Below are 11110 nucleotides of genomic sequence, written 5' to 3' on the forward strand. Positions count from 1 at the left end.
AGATGCAGCCGCTCGCTCATTGGAGAGAGGAGGATTCTCCCGAACTAAAATTAGACCATCCCCGCCCTCCAGAAATGCTTCTGGAAACAGCGAGGGGAGGAACTGTGCCACAGCCCGGGGAGCTGGGAGGGCAGGGGCTGTGCGGGCCCTGCTCCCAAACTGAGCCTGGGGCTGCCCTGGAAGGTGCTGCTGTGGGGTTCGTGTCCTGGGTGCCTGGAAAAAAATTACATAATAAAGAAACTGCAGGAGATCCACGTTCACAGTGAAACACAAATATTAAATTCAACATTTCTTATGTAATAATAATTCTGAAGTGTTCATGCAGGCAGAGGAAGCCTTTGAACTGCTAAATTTAAGCAAGGGCTGTCAGACTTGTGCTCATTGACTTTGAAAATAAATGAGTTGCTGAATTAACTCTGAACTAAACTAAAAAACTAAAAACTCTTTCTATCAGCATTTCTTAAAAATAAAACATGTTTATCCATTATCTCTGTGATGTTGCAGTGTTTACAATGTCTTCAAATGAAATATTGGATAGGGTTAAAGAAACAAATGCCATGTGTGCATGTTGGTGAAGGAAAACCTGTATCTGAATTTGTCTTGTGCACTTGGAGCCCTTATTTTTTAAGGTTATGAATAACAATGTCAGTCTTCGGTTTTTAAATATATTTCAAGGAAATATCTGCATATTTTTATTTCTTGTTTCTATATTTATATTATCCACATTACTTATGAAAAAGATTAAGGCAAATGGGCTTTTCTTACACTAAAACCAGCTTTTGCTGTAAATTCGCTATTTCCTCACCTAACCAGGGCACATAATGTCAGCACCTCTGGCTCCAAATCCTAGGGGATTTTTTGTCTTTCCTCCTTTGCCTTTTTCAGTGTGATACCATTAAAATTTAATGCCTGCACACCTGTGTTTTCTCTGTGTCCCTTTGTCAGTGTCACCTCAAGGGTCTGAGTGCTGTTTTGGCTGAACTCGGCCGCGAGCCCCGGGTGTTCGAGCACCTGGGATGGCAGAGCTCGGTGAGCACACGGTGAGGAGGAGAGGGGACGAGGCTCGGGGGGAAAGCGAGGAGCAGGGCGGCGTTGGCAGCGCCGCGGTTATCGGGGCCGTTCCCCATCCACGCCCCGATAGCGCGGGGCCAGCTGGCCCGGCTCCACCGGGAGCGCCGGTAAACAAGCACGGGAGGTGACACCGGGGCACTACGGCTCATGGTGGGTGGACAGCGGATACTGCACAGGCAGTTCCTGCCAGCCGACAGCCCCAGAGAGCCGGGGAAATAGGGCATGTGTAGGCAGCAAACGCGTTGGCATCACGGCGCGGTAACATTTGGGGAAAATCCCCAGAGAATGCGGTTCCCCAGCTCTGCTTAATGCCCTGCTCACAATGGTTTAATGCACAAAATAGTGAAGGTTTCCTATTCGTTGCACCTTCTTGTTTTAAACGTGAAGTGGCGCGGAGAGCCGCTGTAATTGGCTCGCAGTGCCGAGAGCCACCATTAGAGCCGTGGCTCGGGGCAGCGCTCCGGCTGTGAGGGAGCTCCCGCCCGCCGCCGCTGCTCAGGCGCGTCCGCAGGAAGCCTCCCCACAAACGCTGATAAATGACCTGGAACGGCTGCTGGCTTTTCCTTTATTCTTTGCCGGCCAATAAACCGCGCTACGTCGCTTCACAAGCGTTTGCTGTGAGCGCGTGGCTCCCTCAGCAGTTCTGAGCGTGAGGTGAAATCGACATAAAGCTTTTATTGTCAGGGAGGAATGAGGTTTTCGAGATGAGCCCCGGCGATCACAGCACCCCGCTCTTTATTCCCGCACCACCGCGGAGCCCATGCCGGGACAGCCACGTCTCCCGTCGTGTGCTTGGAGCCCGCGGCCGTCCCGGGTCCTGAGGCGCGCTCCGCCTCCGCCGCCATCACCGCGCTGCTCCCGGCCGCCATCTTCGTCCCGCCCCGCCGAGGCCCGCGGGCGCCATCTTGTGTCCGGGGCCGGCCCCGCCATCGCCCGGCAACGGCGGCGGCTCCGGCGGAGTCCCGGAGGCCGGGATAGCAACCGCGATAGCAAAGGCGGGCCGGGCCCCAAGGCAGGTGGATTTTGGGTTAGAAGCGGACTTTGCAGCAGGGAGCAGCCAGGCAGGGTCTGCGTGTCTGGGTCTGGTGCAGGGCGGATGAAGAGAGCCAGGGCTGGGAGCGTGGGGACACGGCGGGGAGCGGGCGAGGGAAGGCTGCAGGTGCCATTGTGTGCCGTTCTCTGAGGCACCGTCAGGATCCCCCGCAGCAACCTCGCTCCCAGTTCTCTCTAAAAGGTTAAGAGAGCTGAGGGTGTTCAGCCTGGAGAAGCAAAGGTTCCATGGAGACCTTAGACTCCATCCTACTGCCTAAAGGGGCTCCAAAAGAGATGGAGAGGGACTTGGGACCAGGACAGGGAGAGGCAGGAAAAGGGGGAATGGCTTCCCACGGGCAGAGGGCAGGGTTAGGTGGGATACTGGGGAGCCCTTCTTGGCTTTGAGGGTGATGAGGCCCTGGCACACGTTGTCCAGTGAAGCTGTGGCTGCTGCATTCGTGGAAGCCTTCAAGGCCAGGTGGGATGGGGATTGGACCAATCTGGGATGGTGGAAGGTGTCTCTGCCCATAGCAGGGTGGAACTGAATGGTCTTTAGGGTCCCTCCCAACCCAAACCATTCCCTGGTGAAAAGGTTACAAATGGACACAGGTCTGTCAGAAACCCCTGCACTGTTTCCACCACTCACAACACAATTCTGTGCTCTCAGCTTGCCAGGGCATCTGCTCAGTCAGAAAACTGACACTTTGTCTGGAGCCCATAAATACAGGAATTAAATAACCTCTGAGAAATTACCAACTCCAAATCATTAGTCTCACCCACAGACCTCATGTGTGAGGATACAGATTTGGGGTTTGAAGGAGCCCATGGTGGATGGAGAGTGTGGCAGCACAGGGAGCCACATCAGGGTGTGTGATAATGCCTCTCTCTCCTCATGCATTGTCCAACTTGGTGAATAATAACATTACATTTTGGCCTTATTTTCCACAAAATGCCACTGCACTGAAAATGGGAATGTGAACTGCAGAGTGCTAACTTGTCCAGAGAACATCTCATGGATTTTGTGAGGTGGGTGTGACCCTTTCTGTTCCTGGAGTGTCACCATAGGTGACTGTGCAGTAGACAAATTCCAAATGTCATGTACTGGTGTCATTGCAGTACGAAAGGGGCAAGTGAATTCTAATATAGAAGCCAGGATGGAGGTCTTAATGCCTGAACCTCAGATTTATGTGGAAAGAACTCTGGCTATCATCAAACCAGATGTCATTGCTAAAGAAGAAGAAATAGAGGATGTCATTCTCCGATCAGGATTCCGCATCCTCCAGGTAACAGGCTATGCTCCAGAGAAAATAGCTGTAGTTTATGAGTCAGGAAAATATTTAACTTCTAGCAATCAAGCCCGTAACTAAGAGCTTGTGTGTCCAAAAATCGATTCATGTTCTTCATATCATTAAACATTGCTGCCAGATTCTGTAAGGAGATGCTTTTTGGTGCATGGGATGGAACAGAGCAGACCAACTATTTTGCTGACCACAAGAAAACACAGACTTTATTAATAGACTCAGATTTAGCAAACATATGGAGCAGATGTGTGAGCTTTCCAATGCAACTCTTTGGAGAGTATATCATTCAGATCTTGCAAGATTTTGTGCAGTGTGCAAGCGGATATTAGAGAATTAATTGAATTCGATAGCTGGCCAGTTGCAGCCTAGCTAATTTTTTGTTTCCATTGTTTTTACATTAAATAGACTTTATGAATATTGAAATGAGCTTATGAATATTTAAATATACCTGTCCGGGCGGCCGCTGGGGGGCGCTGCTCCCTCGTACCTGTGGGCGGCAGGGGCCCCTCCTCCTCCTCCCCGCAAAGTCTTATTTTGTTTTGTTTTTTGTTTTGTTTTGTTTTTTTCGCTTCCTCCCTAACCTCTCTGGCTGTTTTATTTATGTGCATTTATTATTTGTATTTATTTATTTATGGATCTCTTGGAGCTACTCCAGAAGAGTTAATGAGGATGCTCCCTGGGCTGGAGGCCCCCTGCTCATCAGAAGATGAAACAAAATAGATTATTTATATATTTAATTGCAATATGTTGACACCAAAATTATTACGACTCTGAGTATATGGAACTCTTGTGTTGCACAAGTTTGAGCTCAAAGAATGCACTTTAATTTTTTTTTTCTTGCCTGTGGTTTCTGATAAGTTCCCAAAGTTGTCCTGATCCTGGCCACCTGCAGGCTAGGCAGCTATTGGGAGAGTCACAAAGCACTGAATGAAAAATAGAACAATTGCATAATTAACAGTGTGGGCTGGAGAGAAACTTGTTTAAAAGTAGAACATTGTGCTGTAGCAGCTGAGTAATAAAATCCTGCCCTTGTAATGCTCTTCACTTTTCCTGTACAGTGCTCTGTCATCTGGCAGCTGGAATGGCTGTGGTTTGCCTGGGCTAAAATCACATCTTACTCAAATGGGCTCTTCCTTAATTAACTTGGAAAACTTCTGCTCTTTGTTACTCTCTATCTAGAAGAGGATCCTATCTGACAGAATCAGAGGAATTTCAGAAGTTACTCTGTGTTCTTCACTTGAAGATATGACTGCAGGAGAGGACTCTATGCTGCCTTTAATTCTCTAACCTGTTTCAATTGTAGCAAGCAGTTTTAAATTTTTTTTTTCTTCTACACTTTATAGAAACGGAAGCTCCAGTTAAGCCCAGAGCAATGTAGCAACTTCTATGCAGAACAATTTGGAAAAATGTTTTTTCCTAATTTAACAGCCTATATGAGTTCTGGTCCTATAGTTGCTATGGTTCTTGCTAGAAATTGTGCAGTCTCATACTGGAAGGAAATGCTTGGACCATCCAACAGCCTAAGAGCCAGGATAACTCACCCTCACAGGTAACTCACTGACTGGCCTTGGGCAAGTCAGTAGGATTATTTTGTCATTCTCTGGATTGAGACCAGAATTCATTTTTTTAAGTTTGTTTGTTTGTACAGTACAGATACAGGCTTCTTATCTCTTCAGTTTTCTGCAACAGCTTTTCACTGTTGTTTTTTAGTATGCAAAGTTCTCCTATTTTATGGGGAATTCTGAATGTATGAATATTAAATTTTAGGTAGCTACTTATGTTTAAAGCAACAGCAAGCCAATGTCTTGTTAATTGGTCCATATCTATTGCTTTTCTGTGCTCTCAGGCTGCAGAGACTTGGAAGGGATTGCAGTTGCCCTCCAAGCAGTTATTTCCCTTGTTTTCAGCTTAAGAGCACTCTATGGCACTGACGAGCTGAGGAATGGGCTCCACGGCAGTGTCAGCACCTCCTCAGCAGAGAAGGAAATTCGGTTCATATTTCCAGAAGGTAAAATGGGGCAGTTGGTTCCCTGCCAGTCCTGGGGGGATGGAGCTCTTCCCTGTCCTGCCCTGACTCCAGATACAACTGATTTAGGAGAGGTTGGCTTGGTTTGTTTGACAGGATTGTGGGTCTCTTTATGTATAAACTGACATTTTCTGCTATGGAAGGCTTACCAAAAATCTGTCTGAGGAGCCAGTGTATTTACAGAGATTGCCTCCACTTTTCAAACTCTGCTCTGGGAACTGGAGCAGTCAAAGCTGGTAAATGAGAAGAAATGGGAATCTATTACACTCCAGCAAGTGTTTCTGGCACAGTCACCCTCGGTTGACTTGAGAGACTGACTATTTTCTTGGATTCAGGCTGAGTAATTACTATTCAAAAGCAGCTGGATGCTCACATGACAGTGCAATTCCAAAGTTAAGTGCCAGAAAAAGGGCCCTAGAACCTGGAAAGGCTGCAAGAGGATCTCTGGTTTGTAATGTAACAGGATTTGCTCTGACAGAAAGATGCACATGAAACTGCTAGAAAAAGGTGTCTGATACTTTTTGTCAGTTGTATCAGTGAGTTCAATAAAAGATGTTGCAGTTCCTTACAAACCTTACCCATTGTGTAAACCATGTCTCTTCTCACCCTGACATTCAGAGCATGACTAAAGGTGAGATTTTCAGGGTCTTCAGAAACCAGCTTCACACTGGAAAAAGAAAGTGCTGAACAAGGGATGTATGGTTTGTTTTCTGCCCCAAATGCATCTTCAAGGATTCAGGTTTTCCCCAGATGATGTGACTTCCTCCCTTTTCATAGCAGACTATCATTAGTACAATTACCTCAGGGACAGAGTGAAGAAGTTTAGGGAGTTCCTTTGCAGTTTGTTGTGGGAGAAGCTATAAAACCCATGATATACTATTAACTTACTAAGGAAAAGAGCAGCTCACATATTTACAACCTTTGAAAGGATGTTGTGTCTCATTACTCCAGAGGCTGCTTTCTAACACCTGTGCTTCCTCCTGCAGCAATCCTGGAGCCACTCCCCACTGGCCAGAGGGCTCGGGATTACCTGAACCTGTACGTGAAGCCCACACTGCTGGCAGGGCTCACTGCCCTGTGCAAGGAGAAGCCAGCAGAGCCCATGGTACGTGCAGTGCCAGCTCTGGGCTGCACTCACCAGCTCATAGCAGAGCTGCTCTGCTGGTGAGGAGCTGTCAGCTGATGAGCTACTCTATTATTTGGTTTCACTAAGTTGATTTGTTTGTTAGAGATGACACAAGAGCGTGTTATAAGTCTCTAAACAAAATCAGTTTTCTTACATCTGGAAAAACGTGGTTAATGTATCTTTGTTAAAGCTCCAGTCATTCACACCAATAGTTATTTAAGCATGCAGATAATTAATGTGCAAGTTGCTGGCAGTTGTACATCAACCGATGTAATGATTTTACATCATTATCACATTTATAGTCAACATTGCATTTTTCTAAAGGATATTTTTCAGAAAAAAAAGCCTTAAAAATCACTTGGGATGTTCCTATGAACTATGTGATATACATGAGGCCATGTTTAATGTACTTTGATTGTTCCAGCTCTGTAACCTGTTCACTTTATCTGTATGTCTGGCACTGTTACCATAGAAATCTAGAAAACAGAGATGAAGTCCATTCCTTTGCCCAAAGGCCAAACCAATTCTATCTATTCCTAACAAATGTGTGTCTGGCCTGTGGTTTAGCACTCCAAATGATGGAGAATCTACAGTCTCCCCAGGCAATCTGTTTCAGTGCTTAATTATACTTGTTAAAAGCTTTCACTAAAAGATAGCCTAAATCTCCTGGCTCCAATTTTAAGCTCATTACCTTTTTTCCTTTTACTATCCCCAAAAGACATTGGAGACAATGTAATATCTTTTTTTTAAGCAACCTATTGCATATTTGAAGAGTATTCTCATTTTCTTTCCCTTTAGTCTTCTCTTTACTGTATTAAATACTGATATTTTTTTTGTTGCATGTCCCATTTTTCTAACTCATTGTTTTGCCTTCCAGTTAATCTGCATTCTTAGCACAATTTTCTAGTCAATTATGAGGTATCTAACAGTAACTTCATTGAGACAGTGCTTTCCTTCCTTGCTTGTAAGAAAGCTGTATGAAGCAGTGTCAGCAGCTTTGCTAAAAACATTTTATTTGCATCTTCTTTGTTGTCCATAATGTCTGTGAGTTGTAACAGAAGGAAAATAGTGTTGATTTGATACTGCTTCAGAAATAGATATTGCCTGTTGCTTTTCAGTTTGTGTTCTGCTAGGTGGCTTGCAGGGAGACTGTTGGAATGCTTTTTTTCCAGTATCCTTTTCTTCTTTCCTCTCCTTTTGCAGATGGCATCAGAAGGTGTCTGTGCACTCAGAAATACTTGCTGTCAGCACAGAGGTTTTCTCAACCAGTTCCTTAAGCAATACAGGATAAATTTGTTTTGTTTAAATGATTTGCGGATTTCTTTTTTTCCAAAGTAGTTTTCCTAAGGGGTTTTGTGTTTTGGGCTATTTTGTTTGTTTTCCATTTCTGTCTTGGGTTCTTACTACTGAGCTGTTGTTGCTTTACCTGTCCTAGTCCTGTTTGGCTCTCCCTTTGCAAACCTTTAATTCGTGGTAGTAAAAGCAGAGTGTTGCTTACCTTGCCTGTCTGCTCTTCACAGTGTGCTATGAAGTTTGTTGTTCTCAGCATTCCAGAAACCAGTCGTCAACAGCCTTGTGAAGTAAATAAGGATGTGTTAAAAACTTTGCTTTACAAGTGGAGAAATTGAGGCAGAAGGTTAATTTGCCTCAGGCCAGGCCCAGACTGGCAGATGGAATTAGGACCCAAGGCATTCCTGCCTCCCACATTCTCATTTAAGTGCAATGCTGGAAAACTTAAAAGATGAATTTTAAAAAGTAACCATGTTTGAGTTTTACATTGTAGGTACTGTGTGGTGGTTCAGTGCAGAAGGCTGGCACTCTTAATGAATTAAGTATCTCTGAGTGTTGTCAGCAGTAATATTTCATTAAGCAGCTTCATGCACATTGTGCAGCAGCATTCCAAAACAGAGCTGGCTGAATTATTTGAACTATGGCTCAAATGGTCTTATACTTTCACAAAGATAAACATTGCCAGGACAAGTTGTCTTCTAAAGGTCGTGGTGCATTGTTCAAAAGCAGGATAGGCTGGGAAGATTTAATAAAACATTTTTAAAAAACAGGTTATCTGCATGTCCATTTCTTTCTAAAAGGGCTGAATTTTGTAGCACAGTAGGAGAGTATCTGTAGCAAAGCTTTCAAATAATGCTTTTATATATAATAATGCTTTTATAATGTTATTCTATGAACTTAATAGAAAGCAACAGAAAGCTGAAAACATTTGGGTTTTGTGTTTTTTGTTCACAGATTTGGCTTGCTGACTGGCTGATTGAACACAACCCTAACAAACCCAAGCTACAATATCACGTCTCTCAGCAAGAGCATCAGCAGTGAGAGCTTGGGGAAACCATCTCACCCATTCCAAGTTACAGATGTGTGTTGTCATTTTTGGTGTGTCCTTTGACTCTATAACCAACTCTGTCTAAAGTAAATGCATTTGACATAACTGCTTGTGTCCTCATGGGATAAATAACCCTACACTTAGCCAGGATGTAGTGGTTCTAATACCTTCTCTACTGACAGAGGGAATGTAGAATTACACAATAAATTTATGGCATTGGGTGATTAGAAAAAGACAATGTTCTCAGTGGTTGTGACTTACTGCTGTTGTCCACATTTTTCTTAGTTTGGCTGTGTGGGAGAACAAAATCATTTAGAGCAGTGTGGATTCCCAAATGAAATGCACCTGGCCTGTGCTTTGTGAAGCCAAGGGTTGTGTTCCAGGAATTTTTTAGCATAAATTCAGTTATGAAGGGAGGAACTTGGATGTAATGTAGAAAACAATTACTGGAGGCATGTTAGCAACTTTGGAATTTTAATTGCTGATTACATCACCCAGCTAAGGTTGTCCTTGAAGATGATTCACTGAAGTCTGATGTATTTTGTCAGAATGTAATCTGAAGGATTTATTTGAAGGTACATTCAATGCACCTTTCCCATCTCAGTGGCAAAGGGCTCAGGGACTATAAATAACAAGAAGATGTATTTTAGTCAAGGACTGAGGTTGTCTTCCAACATTTGTTTGCAATAAAGGTGCTTAATTGGAACAGCTCACCTTAAGAGTGTTTTCTGTGTTCTCCTGCTCCTAAATGTACACAAATTTCTGTTGTTTTCCTCAAACTTTCATGTGTTCTGTTGAAGAATTTCATAAGAGTGCTCTTCCACAGGCAATGGGTTAATCCTGTGCTATTTTCTTTATGAAGTAACCAAACTGTTTTTTGGGGATGTGGGGCTTTTTCATTTTCTTCAAAGAGCTGTACTTATGCTGTTAATAACTTCAAGCTTTGTATCTTATGGTTTGACTGGCTATAATGAAGAAAACTGTAATTTTCATAACTCTGAAATAAGAGTATGCTTGACTAATACTAAACAAACAAGCAATTTCATAATTTGTTTCATGAAAAAACTTGCTTCCCCAATTTGAGTAATTATGAGAAACATAAGTCATTTTTCTGTAACATCAAACTTTGTTGAAGTGAATTGTTTATCCTCTCAGTGGAACAAGCTACTGTTGCCAGCCCAGATAACAAACATTTATAAACTGGTCCCTACAGTTCCAAAACCTAAAAATCTTGAGACTGCCAAGATAAGGAAAAAAAAAGAAAGCTCAAACCCTCAAATAATGAAGAATAAAAGTATGAAGTGGTTAGAAATACAGTAAATAGATCTGTTTTCAACCAGTTTATTTTGCCTATAATTATTGTCCCCATATGTGTCTGATTGCTCCAATTACAGGACAGTTGTGCTTTGTGGTTTCCTGTCAGCCAAATAAAAAAATACATTTTCTAAAGATGTCAGAAACGAAAATCCAGTAAATTCACAAGGCATTCCCCTGTATTTGGTTAGTTACTACGACATTTGCCTGCTTATTTTGATGTGCTACTGTTTGACAATAAATGCATCCTTAATGTTCCTGCTGGAGTTTTCAGTGTTGTTTTTATGCCAGAGCTGTGTTATGTTGGATGAGAATAGGTGGGTCCTTACCTGGGGGGTGGGAGAAAGGACAAAGGCAGCTGGTGTTGCAAATGTCACCTTTGTCACCCACACAGTACAGACTCTGCCATTCAGGTGTTCATCTCTCATGGAATTATTCTCTCCTGTTGGAGCTAACACCTTCAATTGCTGACTGGTGTTTGCTTCCATTTGCCTAAGGAAAAGGTGGAAAGAGAGAAATTGTCCCCTGGGTGCCATCCTGCCTCCCTGTGTCCCCGCACACAGGACAAGCACTGATCAGCTGCTGTCACAGCTGACATCTGAGGAACCTGCATTCACAGGGCTGTGGGCAGAGGGTCAGCGCCGGGAACGTGCAGTGGCTGAGCAGCCTGATCCCGTGGGGGGAGCTGTGACACCACAGGAGAGGCTGCTGGGGCATGCACTGCTACATTTCTTATGGACTTTAGGTTTTTTATTTAGCCCAGAGTGGTGCAGGCTTGGCCAGGGTTATAAATCTGAAGCACAGAAAATGGAGCTTTGGGGAAAAGCCCAGATTGACTGAAAGATGTGTTTCCATTTGATGTCAGCAAGGTGAGATATTCTCTGTCAAACCAAAATAATTAC

General features: G+C 43.9%; 1 protein-coding gene across 3 annotated transcripts; it reads left to right on the top strand.

Annotated features, from left to right (window-relative positions):
* Window positions 1-1540: 1540 nt before the first annotated feature.
* On the top strand, window positions 1541-10466 carry NME5 (NME/NM23 family member 5). Of its 3 annotated transcripts, none has more exons than XM_064725168.1 (7): window positions 1541-2083; window positions 3089-3129; window positions 3220-3386; window positions 4748-4953; window positions 5312-5412; window positions 6417-6594; window positions 8801-10466. In XM_064725168.1, coding segments are annotated over exons 3-7 (615 nt in total). In that variant the 5' UTR covers window positions 1541-2083; window positions 3089-3129; window positions 3220-3257; the 3' UTR covers window positions 8802-10466. The 3 variants fall into 3 exon arrangements, with proteins under 3 accessions (XP_064581238.1, XP_064581237.1, XP_064581235.1); XM_064725167.1 differs by having other exon boundaries at window positions 1556-2087; window positions 6417-6535; XM_064725165.1 differs by having other exon boundaries at window positions 1557-2083; window positions 6417-6535.
* Window positions 10467-11110: the final 644 nt, after the last annotated feature.

The sequence above is a fragment of the Zonotrichia leucophrys genome, chromosome 13 (genome assembly GCF_028769735.1).
Source record: "Zonotrichia leucophrys gambelii isolate GWCS_2022_RI chromosome 13, RI_Zleu_2.0, whole genome shotgun sequence".
Lineage (NCBI taxonomy): Eukaryota > Metazoa > Chordata > Aves > Passeriformes > Passerellidae > Zonotrichia > Zonotrichia leucophrys.